This window comes from Thermobia domestica, chromosome 4 (assembly GCF_964235325.1).
Source record: "Thermobia domestica chromosome 4, izTheDome1.hap1.1, whole genome shotgun sequence".
NCBI classification, from domain to species: Eukaryota; Metazoa; Arthropoda; class Insecta; order Zygentoma; family Lepismatidae; genus Thermobia; species Thermobia domestica.
Genome location: NC_137457.1, coordinates 294,522,480 through 294,541,557, shown reverse-complemented (window position 1 = coordinate 294,541,557; position 19,078 = coordinate 294,522,480). Strand labels below are relative to the sequence as shown.

At 38.0% G+C, this 19,078-nt stretch overlaps 1 protein-coding gene across 4 annotated transcripts in view; it reads left to right on the top strand.

Moving 5' to 3' along the window:
- The first annotated feature begins 721 nt into the window (after nt 1-721).
- Nucleotides 722-19,078, top strand: part of krz (beta-arrestin protein kurtz) — an 86,367-nt gene continuing 68,010 nt past the window's right edge. For 3 of the 4 annotated variants that reach the window (XM_081756229.1, XM_081756228.1, XM_081756227.1), the window contains exons 1-3: nt 722-902; nt 11,227-11,364; nt 15,186-15,216. In XM_081756229.1, coding sequence (XP_081612355.1) covers nt 11,330-11,364; nt 15,186-15,216 — 66 coding nt within the window. In that variant the 5' untranslated portion in view covers nt 722-902; nt 11,227-11,329. Of the gene's footprint in view, nt 903-974; nt 1,117-11,226; nt 11,365-15,185; nt 15,217-19,078 lie in introns of those variants that run through there. The other variant, XM_081756230.1, reaches the window with a different exon arrangement.

The following is a 19,078-nucleotide window of genomic DNA, read 5'->3' as shown; positions in this document are numbered from 1 at the left end:
CTTTTTGACCCTCTGGATCCCCCCTGTTTTAACGCAGAAATCTGAAAAAAATCTGGTAAATACTACTCGGTGGACTGCATGTTTGTGCAAAATTTCAATCTTCTACGTGCAAAAATAAGCCCGCCAAAAATACTTTACATAAACCCCTCCAAAAAGTATTACACGAAAATATAAATTTTAGAATTATGACGTCATCACCTCCTATGTCTCGACGCAGGAAGGTGTGAAACCATACGTAATGTCTTCTACAATGCCTCTGGACTTGGAAAAAAAAAAATCGGACGAAAAAGCTCAAATAGGAGAGTTATAACGCAATGTACCTTGAAACACCCCGTATGGTACAAAATGTACCATAAGATCCCCAAAGGGTTAAAAGGTGGTTCACCTTTATTCATATTTTTTAAAAATACTTTTAAGTTGATTATCATATTCGTATTATCAGTGAGGGTTTCAGTAGGAGGTGGTCCTGGGGAAAATGTTTTCCGTAAGGGGACATACAGCTTTTTGTTCATAATTTAATTCGTGGATCAATATGTTGTATATAAAACTGTTTAATATATTGGAGATGTATAGTTGCAATAAATCTACCTACCAGATGAATGGATATGTGTCTGTTTTTCTATCGATACATTTTTTTTTTTTTTTCAATCAAGTTCTAATGGTTATCATGGATTATTTATCTGTCATGCGCTGTTCCTTTTCGAATAACTTTCGGCAACACTGTCAATTGAGTAAATGTAGTGTACTCTGGTGGTTCGCATCGTTGTGTTTTTTTGTGCTTCTGGTGGGAAGATAGAGTTTCAGAAGAAGCAATTTTATCTTTTATCATTAAATAAGAAGCTAAAATAGCCGATGTATATCTGAACGAAGCCATTGTAGTAATTCCCATTATCTTATAACAGGTGTGTACTTAAAATAGGCGTGTGCTAGTATGTGCATGTGTATATTGTACTTCCTTATCGTATCCAATTTGTCTAGTGGGTTTGGCACGGCGCAACTAACATTTATTAGGAAATTGTGACGACACAGTTTCCTGCTATTATTTTACGTAGTACGATAGGGAAGATTGTCAAACAATTGCTACCATATATACTGCGTATAAGCTTGAAGCAAAAGGTAAGTGTAGAGAAGTTAAGCCATGGGAAATTTTAATTACTCATTCGAGTGAGGTGTGACCACAGTATCGCAGAAGCAAAGGTTGCGGTCGAGTGGTTATTTCTTTATATGCCACGACGAAATACAATTTTCTTCCTTTACGAGTAAAAATAAAGGCCTCTGTTTACGTTTGGGTTGAATACTTTTATCTGTATGTAAATTCATTCTTGAAGTGATTTTCTGGAGGTAGAAATGTTCATTCTAATTTATGTATGGGGTTCAGAAGTGCTTAAAAAGTAAAAAAATAATACTAACGCATTAGTTCATGAAATTGTAGATATCTATCAATTTGTGCTGTCCCAGTTTAGGTGTCAGTAGGTTTGTAAAATTTACGTAAGAAATATTGGATGTTATTTCAAAAGAGTAATATATAGGTAAAAATATATGGGATATTACCTCTGACAGCCCTAAAAATGTTAAAAGATAATTCAAACTGCTTGTAAGTACGTAATGATCCGTAAGGAGGCCATAATGAACTTAATTCGTACCGTATGTCAATGCAGTGTATTGGCGTGATTCGTAAGGCTGAAACTCGGATGCGTAAGGCATTTACTAACAGGAACACAGTGTCTTTCCATTATCCTCTCTTATGCGCATACCCACCGTCGCTGATGCGCTACAGGGCGGTCCGCCGGCTTTTCCCTGTTCTGCGTCAGTTACATACCATTGGTGCTTTTTAGTGGCCAACTGAAACAGGGTAGTTGGTATTTTTTGCAATGACGTTTCTGTGCCATTTCCGCACTATGTACGTCATATAACGGCAAAGCCCTGGTACCGTTTATAAGGCACTAGTTGTACACTTTTTGAAGAACTCGTGATTCAGGAAAGAATTCAAGTTTAGTTATGTAAACAGGAATGGTACCGATCAGTTTTGTGGAAGCGAGAAAATTCCGACTAATGATTAGTGTTGGTAATTTTTTTTTGGGGGGGAAGGGGGAGGAGAGCGGGATAGGGACAGGTTAATACAGAAAGATGCAAGGGCGAAATTATGCTAGTATGGATTGGTTTTGTAGAGTTCAAGTAGAACGTAAGGTTCTTGGAAGCGAACAACAAAAGTGTAAGATTTAGAGAAAATCTACGGTTCCAACTTTTTTTTTTTTTTTTTTTTGTGTGTGTGTGTGTGTGTGAAGCCGGCATAAGAAATCAAGCCGAGATGAAATCACATATCGACAAGCAAAATATGATGGAGGGAGGAAGTGTTATCGTGGTGTGAATCCAGAAAATTGTTTCATACAACAAAATGTCGCATTTCAGGGTAAGTGCAGATTGCAAATAGCACAGCATAATAATGATAACGTGTGAAATTTGATACTTTACAAAGGAAGAAAGTAAGTAAGTAATGCCTGAGGCAGGCCGCAAAATTTCAAAAGTCAGACGCATTCACCAATCCAGAAATGATGGTTGCCGGTTTCCCTGACGTATAAATTATGAGAGCTCCTCCGCCCAGGGCCCTTGGTTTCACAAAGAAAGATATTGCATCTCTTGCGTTAATGTGCCAGGAGATAAACAGGGTTGGCAAAAACCATGGATTTTATTGAAAAAACAGAAAAACCTATTTTTTTGGTTTAAATAATTTGCTCTATCTATTTATATCACATGTGGACAGAAATAAGTTTGCTTCGCCGTGGTGTTATTATGCAACAACCGGGTTCTGCTGGAAGGGGCTGTATAAACTTAAAGCGAAATCCAAACCACTTCTCGGCTTACATCCAAGAGAAATTGCCCTCCATTTGAACTCGAAATCGGGAACTAATTGGCCACAAATGCGATACGTCTGCCGACTCATTTACGAAGGGCTCCTGATAAAAATACGTTGTATTGATTTTTACCTATGTGTTAATATAATTGTCAAGAGCCATTTCAGAAGGACAAAAAGATAAATCAGTTGTACAAATGAAACCATTATACTGAATTACATATGGCCAATTTCAAAATAATGCAGAGTACAGAAGAACTAATTTAGTCCAAGTTAAAGAAATACAAGGACTTAATTGCGTATCAGTAAGAAAAGTGAATAAAGATAAGAATTACTTGAGCCCACTTTGTCTCTGATTCATTTATACATAAGTAAATACCAAAGATTCTTCTATTTCGATAAATGCCTCTCGTGGGGTTTGTATGACTCCCTCAAAAAAGTACTGCATTTCGATATTTTTTATCAACAGTAAACATTATTAAAACGAAACAATATTTAGAATTTTTCATTGATTGCAACTGCATAACAATAATAACAAACTGTAACAAATCACAAAAGAAGCATTCATAAACTTATAGAAGCTGCTTTTGTAGTATAATCTCTTAGAGTAATGAATTGGGAATGTAGGTCTGAGTATAATACGAATAATATACGGGAGTGAAACGTGATAACCCACAAATATGTGTTCACTAAGATTTTACGAACCCTTACACTTTTACGAACATTTTTCGTTTTTTGGTTTAAACCACCTTAGTTTAAACCAGCCAACCCTGAGACAAACTATTTCGATTGAGGGTGGGAAAGGAGGGGCGAATTATAACGTGAAGATTTCACTTTGTTATGAACATTTCACATTGTACAGGAAACGATGAGAAAGCTTGAATCTATTTAACATTCGATACTCACAGTTTTTAGTTCAGGATTGTACTGTACATATCGTATTGACTTCGATTAAAATGTGTACCCTAAGGAGGGCGTGAGGGATCAAAATATATGCCAAAAATATTGTTTCAGGATGCTCTCAAGTTAGTAAAATAAAACTTGGTACATAAACTCAGAAATAAAAAAAAAATGGAACATCTGTTGTAGTGTTTTCAAAAATTCCTTCTCTGACATCAACGAAGAGTTGTTGAACGGTGGAAAAGGATTTATTAGAAGGCTCTGGTATAGAACGTGGTGCTTTGCGGATCAGAGATGTGGACATTGAGAAAAGCTTAAATATCTAAGCTGCAGGCATATGAAATGTGGTGTTGGCGCAGAGTGCTGCGCGTATCGTGGACCGAAAGGAAAAGGAATAAAGACGTACTAAAGGAAGCTAATAAAGGACGACAGATCATGAAGATAATAGGAAAAAGAAGAAACAGCATGCTTGGCCATCTTATTCGGTATTCCGATTGCATCACCGCGTTGATAGAGGGAAAGTCAGAAGGGACACCAGAAAGAGGAAGACCAAGGATAGAATATCTAGATACAGTTATGAAGAAGTGACCTTATCAAAAGGTAAAACACTCTCCCCAGGGAGAGAAAAGTTTTATAATTTCCATGTTGCTCACCAACCTATAGTTGAAGAGAGAAAGAAGAAAAGGAGAAATTTCCATATTTTTTCTCTCATGTTAAAATTGACATTCTCTCTTCAAGCTAAACCATTTGAAATGCATTTTTGAAAATAGCACTTGGATCGAGGCTTTTTTTTATTTTGTTATTTTTTTTATCATGTCACTTTCATTAGAATGTGTATCTAAAGGGAGGTTTTAATATGTATTCCAAAACTAATGTATTTCAACAAGCTCTCATGTTCGAAAGATATGTATAACTGCGAACTTCGTATATAACTTGCCTGTTGTAATTAAACTACTACGTGCACCAGCGTTTTAGAAAATTCCACGTCTAAGGTTTGGGAAGGGGGAGAGGTAAGACAATTTCTATATTTTCAATATATAATAATAACGTCTACTTCGTCTGTCTCATTATCACGGAAAAACGGGTGAACAATTTACAGTGAATTTTTGAGCATGGATAACACATAACGTTCTGGTTTTTATCTTGCCACTTTATGAAATGAAATGAAAATTAAATCTTTAAGTTTTACGTCCCACACTTATGCGGGGTAGGCTAAAGGAGACGGTGATGATGAGAGGATGAATGAAATGGTGGAATTAACGAAGTGGGAGGAAATGAGAGAACCCCGAGAAAACTCATATACATGGTATTTGCCCATCTCAAAGCCCACTTGGCGCGAGCTGGATTCAAAATTTATGGCGAAAATATTTATTTCACGATTCCTTCAAGTTGGGTGGATGGATTCGGCGTATAAAATCCTTACAGAAAATAAGCTGAGACGTGACCTGGGGTTTTCGAAATTGCTGCCTAAATCTAAAGGTGGAACATTTCTGTAATATTTTGTATTCATAAAATGGCGAAAGGGAAGACACAATTGAACCTTTTAAAATAAAATTTTAAACATACCGTAAATTAGGTTGAGTTCGATATTTTATCATTAGATCTACACTTGGATTGAAATGGGTTTTTTAACCCTGGTGTTAATATTAGTCTTTAATAACCTCGGTGTTGGATGAGGACTCAAAATACAAAGACAACGAACACCTGATAGACTATGTACTTGCCTAACGTATTTTAACGCTCAGTGACTTCAAATAGTTCCCGTCTCTTAACCTTGCGCTCTAACATTTGGTGCTGTTCGTACCTTCGCTCTAGGTTACGAAACAGATTTTATAATTAGGAAAATGCTAGTTCGGTAGAGAGTAAGCATATGTAGGGCAGTATCAGTTTTATTTTGTAGCTATAAAATATATGCGGGACTGTTTTCTATCTACTTTTGTAGGTGCTGTCGCTGCGACTAAAGGTTATACGAGTAGATAATGGATAGAGTGTATTAAAATTTATCCATAAATGGCGCCCACGAACTTAAGTTTGGATTATACCTACCTTTCCGATGGGATCTCATGTAACTCTGTAAGTCAACGTCTCATATAACCTCACTACTGAATGGAATGCTAAACCTTCATCTAATATATATATATATACATACACAGGGGTGGACTGGCAATGCGAAAAGGGCGCGGTCACATACTCTGGGAGGGCGCCGTCCATCTGAGGCTTTCGCTTGTATGGAATACCCCTTCCTAATAAAAGAAAGTGCCGGGGAGCTTGCACGGAAAATTAGTACACAAAAAACAACAAAAGATTAAGTAACTATTGCAGTTAATCACGATAGAATTATACAAATTCAATATTTTCATAAACAAACAGAGACTTTGAGTACTAAATACGAGGCGTATTTTTTTAAGTAAGGTCCGTTTTGTTGTAGACACTAGTAGTTCGCGCGCATACCGCAACTAGCGTGTGCGTCGTATACCGGCATGCCTCGGGAACAACTGTGCTCAGTTTCAATTCTGTAGCTGACCTGTACGGTTGTGCTCTGTGCTTTCACAATGTTTAAGACTATCAAGTCGCTCGCCGCGTGTGAGGTTCGCTCAGTGATACGGTTTTTGTCAGCAAGTAACCTGTCTGCTGCAGAAATTCATCGACAGATTTGCGAAGTGTACGGTGATACTGTTATGAGTGCAAGCAAAGTACGTGAGTGGGTACGAGAATTCAAAAATGGCCTTGAGAACGTCCATGATGAGGACGCCCTTCGCTCCGGTCGCCCTTCTTCGATTTCAGACGATTTGGTGGCTTCAGTTGAAGCGAGGGTTCGTGAGAGCAGACGCTTCACAATAACAGGTCTCTCAAACGAATTTCCTGACGTGTTGAGATCAGTGTGTAACGATTTATATCGCTTCCTTCCTTTCCTCAGAATTTGGCCTAGGTTGAATATTCTCCTGGGTACTGAAGGTACTCCAGGCTATCCAACCGTAACTTAAATTCTATTTGCACAACGAGAAAAAAAAACTTAAGTTTAAAATATAAAAGAGAAATAAAATAACATCTGCAATAATGAAGAAAGGCAGATTTAAAAAAAAATAAATAAATAAAATTAAACTATACTTTGAATCAGGATCTTTTCTCCTGTTGAGACCACTGCGAGAAGCACTGTAACCGTTGATAATATCCATAAAGTTTAATTCTTTCGTTCTGAAGACCACTTGCCAATATTGTTAATCCAGCTTATAACTAAGGGATATTCAGATCTCATAACACAATGACGACTACTTCGGACAGTACAAACTAAATTTATTGTTAGAACAGAAAGAAGAAAAAAAAAAATTAAAACTACAATGACAGAGCTCTCCTTCCCGCACGGAGAGGAAAAAGACTGAAATACTTTTTAATGAAACGATTTATACATGAGCGGAAAGGGACCGTCTCAAGTGCTTTACAAAATTGTTTCTGAACACCTAAAGTTTAGGAAACTGTGCTCCTGTTGGGTCCCGAAACTCCTAAAGAGAACCACAAAAACCAAAGATTTGAGTGTGCCATGAAGTTCTTGACTCGTTATCACGAAGAAGGTGACGGCTTCTTGAGTCAGATCGTAACTGGAGACGAAACATGGGTTTCGCATATCACGCCCGAATCGAAGCAACAGAGCATGGAATGGAGACACACACACTCGCCTGTAAAGGTGAAGGCCAAACAGACTCTGTCCCAGCTCAAAATCATGGCGTCGGTGTTTTGGGATAGGCATGGTGTTTTGTTGGTCGACTTCATGCAACGAGGAACCACTATCAATGCAGAAGCATACTGCCAAACCCTGTGAAAGCTACGCAGAGCGATTCAAAACAAACGACGCGGCATGCTGACAAAGGACATTGTTCTTCTCTATGACAATGCAAGACCTCACACTGCAGGTCAGACCCGCGATTTGTTGGACAGTTTTGGCTGGGAAGTTTTAGACCACCCACCCTACAGTCCTGATCTTGCGCCGAGCGATTACCATCTGTTCCTCCACCTCAAACAACACCTCAATGGCAACCGTTACCATGATGACGACGATGTGAAAACGGCAGTGAACTCTTGGTTATCGGAGCAGGCACCAAGTTTTTATGAAGAGGGTATTTTGAAATTGGTTGAGAGATATGATAAGTGTTTGAACAAACTTGGCAACTATGTCGAAAAATAGAGTAAAATATGTACTTTCTGAAAATACATTTACTTTTTTGAAATAACCTTTCGTTGTGTACTTATGTTCAAACGGCCTTACTTAAAAAACACGCCTCGTATATTAGGCCTATATAAATCTGCACAGTTTAACTGACACTACAAAAATCACACCAGTTGTTTAAATTCTTCGGCTACATTTGTTAACAGCCTAATTATAACTGAAGATTTGAGTTAAGTTTGGGGCTTATGCTATTTTTTATACTTCTGTCCTTTTAAAGCTATGTTCATCTTAACATTAACTTATTTTTTTTTTATCTATTTTTAAAACCGTTAATATAAAGTATGCATGAAACATTTACTACAAATTAACAAAAGTAAATTTAGAATTATATACCTACCTAGCGAAAAAAGAAATTCAAAAACAAAACTGGAAAATGAAAGTAAAGTCACTGCTTTATGCTTGAAGGAGCCTTTGCATCTCCTTGCTTTTTTTACACATTTTGTCAATAATAAGATTGTTGTCTATTTTGGTCAGAATGTCTCTGAGTTCATAAAGAACAATGATTCCAGATGTTCATCTGTAAGTCTTGAACGGTGTCTTGTTTTTATGTAGCGCCTCTAACGGCGGGAGTGGGAGGGAGAGACATGTAAAAATGATCCAAAGTGACCGAGATTAGAGTCAAGTCAATATATTTCGAAGTCGCTGAGATCATTAATGGTACCACCAAAGACTAAAACAGAAAGGGCATGGCCGTAGCCCGAGTAAAGACGGGTTGAGTTGAGTTGATTTTGAGTTTAACGTCCCGTTCAGCGGCGAGGCTATATGAGACGTGGATCTACTGATTAACGTGGAATCCGAACCACATGAGCTCCCGCCGGGAATCGAACCCGGGTCTCCCACGCCAAAGGCGCGTATGCTAACCGCTTAGCCACGGAGGAGCTCTACCGAGTAAAGACGGGACCTGGGGGCGGAGCAGTGGGGGCGGGAGGGCTGATATATAAAAATCATCCAAAATGACCGATATTAGAGTCAAATCTATAAATTTCTGGGTCCCTAAGATCATTATAATGACATTCCCAAAGACAAAAACAGAAAGAGCGAGGCCGCAGGCCGAGCAAATACTGGGATTTGGGGCGGAGCGTGGGGTTGGTAAGGGTGATATGTAAAAATCGTCCAAAATGACCGATATTAGAGTCAAATCTATATATTTAGAGGTAAATCTAATATCATTCCCACGCCGAAAACAGAAAGAGCGAGGCCGCAGGCCGAGCAAATACCGTGGTCTGGGATGGAGCCCTAGCTGGCCAAAGGCTAGCGAATTTATAAAATAATTATGTAGCTTTGTTTTTTTTTTTTTTTTTTTTAAATTGTGCTCAGAGAGGAAACTGTGCGCCTTCCCGAGGCTAAAACGGGTCTTAGCCCCTCCCGAGGAGGGCACAGCGGCCATCGGGCCGGTACTTGATTATGGCCAGTCCACCCCTGTATATATACCCTTGTGGCTCAATGAAGGTGCTACACTATCAGTCAGTGAAGTGGGATGTCAGAAAAACTCATTTCGCCAGATCAGGTAGAACGTGTATTTGCATAAACCTCTGGTGCGATGGGTTCCTGAGATTTGATCTCAATACATATTTTTCTAGTGTGGACAACGTACTGTCCACATTTTCTGAGGATCCTTTATCTTCCTCTTATCGTATTATTTTTTCACCTAATGGGTAAATCCATTTCAAGTGGCTCGGGAAGTTAAATCGTTGCTTGACAATAATAAAATAAAATAAAAAAAGAGCTTTTTGTAGTCAGCTTTCTCCCAGTGTTTGTGGTGCTTTTTTGCACGTGGTCCCGGTTCGATTTCCGGTAGAAGAGCACAAAAATTTGATTGCACAAAGAATGGGTTTTTATTTCTAGGAATTAAATTTTAAGAAAATACGACTAAAGTTAAACCTTTATTATATAAATAATAATCAATACTTCTAAAAATTGTAATTGTTGATAGCGAGTTTTGTTAGTAGCTAAAAGGAACAGCAATGCCTTCTCGACATGACGTGCAGGCGAGTTGATAAAAATTAAGATCTTTTTGGGATAAAAATCTAATACTGTATAAATAAAATGAAGAGTTTGTTTGTCTGTCTGTGTGTGTGCCGCCTGGGGACCAGATGAGTGGACCAAGAGTTACCAAATTTGGGTCACGGGTATCTTGGTCCAGGCTCCAGACCAACACGAAGAGCTTTTTCCAGATTTCGAACCAGGGGGGAGGGGGGAGGTTTACCGGGACATGTAAAAGTAGTAGAAAATGACCGAGATTAATGTCGAATTCATAGTTTTCGCAGTCGCTGAAATCAATGGTGAAACTCCGATCGCATTAACTTCCGAATTCACCCTATTCGGACGCTGGCCGGGGGTCACTGGGTGGGGGGGATACCGAGACACGTAAAAATAAACAAGAATGCCCGATATTAAAGCAAACGCCAAAAATATAGGCGGGTTGCGCGCACACCTTACAGCTCGCTGTTGTCAACTCTCCCTTGTCATGTGCCACCTCCTTCCCCTCCTGTTGCAGGAGTAAGCAGACGACAGCCGTTTACCTAGCCACAGCTCAAAGCCTGCGTTCTGTCGTAACCAATCTTCAACACGCGCACGAAACATGAAACCTTGACAGTGACTGAGCAAGACAAAATGTAAATGTGGCAAGTGCGTAGGTTGCTAGTTGGCTGTTGCTCTCTCCACCCACTTTTTGTTGCGCGCGCAACCCGCCTATATATTTGGCGTTTGCTTTAGTGTCAAATCCATAGTTTTTACGGTCGCTGAGATTAATGGTGATACTCCCACAGGCATTGACTCCAAGTACAGCCCCCGAAGCGAACAATGGGTATTTCAGGTAGTGATACAATAAAAGGATGAAACTCTGGGGTACAAAAGTTGGGTTTGTTTCTTCATTAGTAATGTTGCTTATTTTCGGTTCTTCATTAGTTACAACTTCGTTTATAGAATTCTATACTTCAACTCATGATGTTATAGTCAACGAAGGTTTCTGGTCAGTTAGCTCATGTTGAACAGGGAATTGTATGGTTAGAACATGGGCTTTCATAGCTGTATTTCTGGCTTTAGTGACTAGAAATTGCTGTTTTTTTCAAGAAAGTTGTAAATTGTCTTACAATGTTAGGTTAATGCGAAAAGTATGAACCTCCATGGAATCGAGGCTAATATAATTGCGCTGGGAGTACATTCAATTGTTATTGTTCATATGTTTGAAGTTGTAAGTTATTGATAGTACTTCTAGATATCTCTAAGTTGCTGATATTTTTTCTTCTTTTAGGTATTTGCCGTAGTCCACACTGCTTGGGTCAGAGGACGCTACAGCCCCTGGAGGGCCGCGACTCCCGACCCTCAGTAACGTCCCTTCCCCTATCAGTCCCGATATGGATGAAAGCAGCAGCAAGCGGCAGGCCACGCGGTAAGAAATTTTCCATTCTCTTTATGTGATTATTGGTCTTAAAATATAACACGTTGCATGTAGGAGGTTTTCCATAGTTTAGTTTTCTGTAACGGTTAGGGAAGGTAGTAGGTCGAACCAGTCACTGATCGATTATTGACTTCCATACTTCAGCTGTAGTCGCAAGCTTCGAAAAGAAAAGCTGAAGTAAACTTGGTATTATATTGGAAATAAGACAGGTATTGGATCAGGCTGTCTGTAGAATCTTTATTCAATTTCAAAATTCTGTATTTACTGTGGATAAAACAGAACAAATTAACACCGTATAAAACTACATTCTAAATCAGTTGCTTTTTTAAAAAATGATAATAAGGTACATCTCTTCGGACTTAATTTTCTGAGTTCGGCCGTGATAGTTTCAGGTAAGATACTCAATTCGCATCGTAAAATATATATCTGATTATTACAAAGACAGTATTTATGCGTGCGCTATAAAATATCAAAATATGATACGTAGGCTATCCAGATATCCTGCCGTGTTGTAAACATTTTATCCTATATAAGCTGCAGTAAACACTTAAGATTTTCAGCATATACCACTGGAGAGGAGTGATTTTCACGCATGTGTAAGTGTTGTTCCTTTCACGGAGAACTAGAGATGCAAGAACTCAGAAAGAAACCTTTTTCTAATAAAACAAATTTTCTTTTTAACGATTTTAGCCTGGAAAATTTTGGGCCTTTTATTTATTTATAACCTTTCAATTTAAATGAAGAAACACTAATGCATTATTTCTTTCTTGCCCATATGGAACACGGAAAACTTTTAATTAGTGTGTTCTAAAGAAAAGGAAAAATTTTCAATAACATCGACCATTCAATAGGGATTGAAAGGGTAAATCGATAGAGACAGTGAGTTTTTCAGTTCAAACGAATAGTTAAGAGAACTATTACAGTTAGGTTCAGGGAAAAGATTAATAGTGTGTAAATAGCAGTACTAAAAATGTACGAGTTAGATTTTATTGTACAATTTATACATAAACTAAAGACTTCGATTAGTAACATGTTAGAAGATAAGTATACGTTTTATGTATGGCATAAACTGAATAAGAATATATATATATATATATATATATATATATATATATATATATATATATATATATATGCGACTGTAGACAGAGGTGGGGATGCAAGACTAAAAATAACATGTTATTAAAGATTAGATGTACCTTTATTTTTCCACATAAGTAGCACGTACATTGAGACATTTGTCATACCGGTCTATATGCTTCAAAAACCTTCCAGGAAAAATTCAGGGCTCTGCATACGGAAGAAGTGTCTAGCATTGCTTCCAAAGCGCCTTCCGCCGAGAGTCTTCTTCAAAGTCGGAAACAGGTGGAAGTCACTGAGTACAAGTTCAGGACTGTATAACAGATGGGCAAGGCGCTCCCACCCAAGAGTTGCAGTATGGTTTTGCGTTGTAGTCGCTGAGTGTAATCTCACATTGTGATCTAACAACAGAACACCAGATGTGACTTTACGAGGCAGTTATGGATTTCTGCTCCCGATACTTCACATGTCCATTCATGGCGGCGTTGACCACATCAAAACGCGCCTTCTCTCCATAGCTACCAGGTTCAGACTGAGAGACTCATCTCCGCTTTGCACTGGCGCTGCGTCGGCGCCATCTGCAGGATCGCGGGCTAACGATACCCACTTCTGTCTGAGTGTGTTGCGTGTGCAATCTCTGTCTTGCTTTCCCCCACTGCTGTTCGCTCTCCTGGGGAAGACGAGAGGGGAAACTTATTTTCGGACTCATCCTTGTTTGTATATATATATATATATATATATATATATATATATAATTTAAGATTGTTTTTTAAAAGCGCTTTCCCCAAATTATTATTATTATTTCAGATAAGAGTAACAAGGAAGTGAATCGTAAAAGACATACATATTTATCACAGATACCTGCCACTTTATTACGAAATAAATGTTTGCATACAATTTTAGAAGTATTTAACATGACTTTGCAGCTGTGGGCAAAATTGTAGAATAACGCACAAGGAACATGGTGTGCTGAGTAATCAGTTACGTTTTCAAAGTAGAAGCTAATTAATTTTTATAGTTTGAATGTGTTATTTTAATTATAAAATAGTGATATAGTAGTGGAATGTAGTATATCATCTTAATTTAGAATATTCTGCAATACAAAACGCTATGTTAAGTTGAATTGTGTGTAATAGTAGTAGAAAGAGCTATGGGCTTCTAAGTAGTTACGGAATCCAAAATTTGTTAAAATTGTATATCTCGTCATGGGCATCTATTTAGCGTATAAATTAGTGTAAGCTAGCAAGGATATTGTTAAAGTTAATACCAGAAAGTTTCTTATGCACCTTCCGAGTTCGTTGTCAAAGTAGCCGAGAAAGTAAATGCATTCATCAATCCAAGTTGTATTGCTTCAAATATACATGATAATAACTGTACGTATTCTGTGATGAAATGATATAAAATGGTTATTTAATTAAATATTGATAATTTGCTCTGAAAGAGAGAGAGAGAATAAGATGGTGTACGGCGAATGTATTTGCTTGTAGAGCAGGATTTTGATGTTATGAGTTTTGTAATGGCTAATCATGGAATTTTGTATGGATTATGCATCTAATTAATCTCTTTAGCTCTTTTATGAGAAACATCTTGACTGCTCTTTCACTTTGATTCATATGGATGTCTGTATTCATCAATACCTGCGTGTAAGCTAATAAATAAGCATACCATAGAGTGAATTATACGTTTCATTAAGATGGTTTGTGTTTATAGTATCTATAAAGAGAGGGTATTTCCATCATATCGAGTCTTGTTCCTGACTGATGTTCCATCTGCAATTTCTCTTTCTCGGATCACGCTTGCCTTTTGCAACTTATTTACAATCTGTCTACCTTAGTGTACACTATCTAAACCTTCATACGAAGTTTGCGTGAAAAGACGCCCGCTAACGAGACTGAAGGAAGTCCATGAGTCAATTCGTTTGGATCTTCTGCCGATCTATACTCGTGGAAATGTGTCAACCAAATACGAGCAGTCCTTGGTAAATGGGGAACACCATCCTGTCGAAAGCCTACTATTTTTAGAATAGCATCCGTGTTGTTGTGGTAAAGGAATATGAAGTATAACAAAATATAACATGGGTCTCATTGGCGTTCACGAAAATTAACGATCTGTACTTCGCGTTACTCACCTTTTGAGATATCCTGTTCCCTTTGGAATATTTCGTTTAGCATTTCATTCGCTCCCATTGCGCAGTTGTGTCGGTTGATAGTTCCGTACATTATTAAACACGTATGTTCTATCGAAGAGAAGAAGTTGCTGGAGGTTTTTACAGATTGGCAATATTATGCAAGATTCAGATATGGTATGGGCCCTTCAGTACTCCTGGTTTCGATTTTTTATGATGGTAAATTCTTTGTTCACTTACAATTATGAGTCAGTTGAGAACAACCTTAAAGAAGACAGAGTCTTTGATGTAGAAAGTAATTTTAATGGTACAGGGAATTGATTCATTAATTGTATATCACCGAGTTGAACATACGTAATCTGATCAGCCGGGAAGTTTATAATAAGTACATCAGTAACGGACAGTTCCTGTTCGAGAGCATTAACAACAAACTGAAGGTGTATAAGATCTGATGAGGAATTGTGATTTCAATCATGCTTCATTTTGTCATTAAGAGTAAATGTGGCTATGTATTCCCACATAATGTTTATAATGGAATGTTTTTCATACGTAAATTGTTGGAAGATTATTACTGATATATATCTTTGTATCTCATGTATATTTGCAGAGTTTTCAAGAAAAGTTCGCCTAATGGAAAGGTAAGTATTTTTCTAAACTCATCTTCTTAGATGTTAAGGTTGTAGGCAGGATTAATCTCGAGCTGAAAATTTTGTACAATGTTGGGTTACGGCGATAGAATACAATATAATCTGCAGACTTCTATAAGGACCTGAAATATACGAGATCATTTCCAAAAGTGCACGATCTGTTATTAAAATATCGTGCCACTGGTAATAAGCCGTTCATGACATGTAGTACCATCTATGGAAGAAATAATACAGGGTGATTTTTTAAAAGCGGAAAATTTTTAAAATTAAATAATTTCATGGAAACTAATTTTTTAAAAATTTTATTCAGGGCATCTGGGAAGGCATTGAATGTCACCATTTTTCGAAATTGTACGTTTCCCAAACAATTGGCGTACAACAGCCATCGATATTCGTGCTGTTGGGGGAGGTTCGTCTTGTTGAAACCAGGCTGTGTCAAAAATGTGTGGAAATCTCTGTAGTTGTTGCACAACAAAGATTTCAAGCATCGCGACGTAATGATTCGATGTGACTGCAATCGCATGGCCATTCTCGTCCTCAAAACAATAAGGATCTATCACACCGTATGATGACATAGCACACTCCACAGTAACTTTGTTGCTGTGCAATGGACGCTGGTGTAGCTCCATAGGATTGTCTTGTGCCTGTGGCGTCCTAAATTAAAATGACGACGGAATTCCGTATGTCCCCCCCCCCCTCATGAACGCTATCATTGTTCTTGTAAAACGCTTTGATCACGAAAGCACGTTGCGCACCATTCCAAGCATTCATAAGTAAATGGCAGTGTGTCGTTGACAGGCTGGCGTACGTTATTCAGTGTTACCAAACTCCCACTGTTGCCAACACAACTTTCAAAAATTCCCGTTTCTTTAAATCATCCTGTATATAAGTTTCAGCTGTCTGACTGCGTCAGTTCGTTCAAGATGGTGTTGGAAAGAGTCGCTGTGCGTTGAGCTCTCTTACTGCATGACAATGCTCCAGTCCATACGGCTGTTTTCGCTATGGCTGCAGTGAAAGGAAGTGGCTTGGAGAAGATTCAGCACTGGCCTGTATGCCGTCAATGGCTTATTACCAGTGGCATAATATTTTATTGGTAATCATATCCACGAAGAAATTAAATGTAGACTGAAAATAGGGAATTCATGTTATTGAGTTCAGAATATGTTGTCGCGAATTGTCAAGGAATTTGAAGTTTAAAATATATAAAACGATAATCATGCCTGTTGTTCTGTATGGTTGCGAAACATGATCGCTTACTCTTGAGGGAAGAACAAACACTGAAAGTATTTGAGAGCAAGATCCTGAGACGAATACTCGATCCCAATAAGAACGGGAATGTGAGAAACTTCATAACGAGGAACGTTATAGATTTTTACCGTGTACTAAACATTGTTGAAGAGTCAACAAATCTAGGAGGCTCAGGTGGACATGTCATGTAGCCAGAATGGAAGAAAGTAGGAACGCTTTCAAAGTTTTTAATGGAAACCTAATCGGAAAACGTCCATTAGGAAGATTTAGGCACAGATGGCAGGACAATATTAAGATGGCTCTCACAGAAATAGGAGTACAGGATCCAGTTGGCTAAGAACGAAAGTCAGTGGAAAGCTTTTATGAACGCGGCATTGAAGCTCCGGCTTCCATAACCATAGAGTGAGTGTCAGACTGGAAACTTTTGGAAATAATCTTATATGTAAATAATCTCGGTTCGAAAATATTGTACGTCAGCATATTCTTCAAGGTCTACAGTTAATCCTACTTGTAGACTTAGTAAAAGACACCAGCGCACGGTAGCGAGAACTAGGTTTATGAGAAAAGTTCAGAAGGAAAATAAAATTATGAACTTCAGACAATATGCTAATACGCTTAGGAATTTCTACGATCATTTCACTTACATGAAATTCTGATTTCTGAAAATCCCTTGGATTTCAAGCTTTCAGCTCTTCCTTAAGAGTAATGCCATTTCACGTGTGACTGATGGAAATCATCAAATTGTTGCTGCACTCCTCTACCGCAGTGTGCCCGTTCCTTTATACTTTCTTGATGTTTTTTTATAAATCCCTTTTACTCTTTATTTTCATCCTCCGTAAACAAGACTTCAGGAAAGAGCCGAAAGCTAGGAAGTTCAAGATATTTTCAGGAAGTAGAATTTCAAGTGTGTAAAATAAAATTATGAAATATGCCTTTTCAGAAATATTTGTGTTTATTTTCTAATAGTTTACATTTAGATTAAGTGCTTTTACAATGAAATTTCTAGCTTTACGCCACTTGGCTCCCGAAGGGGGGACAGGGTTCCTCCTGGCTCATAAAAATAATGTAGCACGATTGTAGCAACAACTTAATTTTCTTAACATTTTCTTAATACAAATAAAAGATACCAAACGTAATATATCTTTAGCAACCACAGTTATGCCCTTCCCCCTAGAAAATTTTCTTCTGGTGCCCATGTTTACGTTCCGTCTTATGTTCTTTGAGTAAAAGAAGACCGATGATTAATGAAAATGAATTAATGTGAAAGAATTCCTTAAATGGAACGGAAGGAAGAGGGGAGAGAACTCCAAGAAAATCCACAAACACAGTGTTGTCCACTACAGACTCACAAGACCTGGAATAGAACAAGCAACCCCCTAGCACCAGAGGTGCACCAGAGGATCTCTTATTAGTACTTTATATTCAATCCCCTGTATAGCATTTATTTGGTTTATGATCTTTCGTTAACATTCAAAACATGTTACAGAGAGTGGCACAGACTTGGCTGCTCTCTCCAGTATATTTTTTCTGTTCTCTCCTTGCAATCTGTCAAAGAGCCGTTTGGACGATTGAAAGCTTTATTTCTCTATTTAGTGCCGTCAGCATGTCGTAAACAATTGTGTCGATCTCTTTTACGAGGGGGAGTAGATAAGTTTCTGGCCTCGGAGTGAAAACACGACACCAGATACACAGTGATAGCCTTTTATTCAGCGTAGTTGTCTTGTAGGTTGACACACTTAATACAACAATTCTGCAGTAATTCTATCCCATGATAATAAAACATTTCCTCCTGTCCCTGCTGAACTCGGCTACCCACGATTTCACTGTGCTATGTAAAGGATAGTCATTGGTCATTGTCTGGGTCAATTCATCAAAAATTTCCTTCGATCCCGTATTCTTTGAGAAGAGGTATTTGATGACTATAATCTTTGGTAAAGGTCACAGTGTTCTTCGCCATGATCACTTCAAACTTGCAACAAAAGAGAAGTATTTGAAAGAAGAGAAGTACATTTACGATTTTTTGCAGAACATCCTTTAAAATATAGTTACATACATAATACACTATAAGTATTTTGAAGTATGAGTTCATTTACTATATTAGGCTGGAAACTTTTCTACCCCCTCTCGTATATTGATATATCAAGAATAACTAGCTGGAATTCACATTGTCCACATTCAAGTCTCCCTGTTTTCGAGGGTACTATAGCAATGAAACCGTAAGTAATACAACTTGGTCACCTCGCCCGAACTGCTATCACATACAGTCAATGATGTATAATACATGTTGGGCCAGTGTGGTTCAAACTTTGATATAATGCTACAGAAAGTATTGTAATGTATTAGAGGATTGGACCTTCACACTCATCTCTCCTTGGTCTTGCAAAGGTCTCTTTCCCGTAGGGGTTCCTCTCTAAGATTTCATAGTGCTCGAGCATATCACCCATGCGAGGGAGGTGTCCTGCCCATCGTAGACGTGTCACCTTTACTATTCATATAATATTCGGTAACTTGTAGTTATTCTAATGTTTATGCATCCAGAATCATGGTGAATCAATGCTAAATCAAGATAACATATATTTACGCCTTTGTTTAAATTTATCTGCTC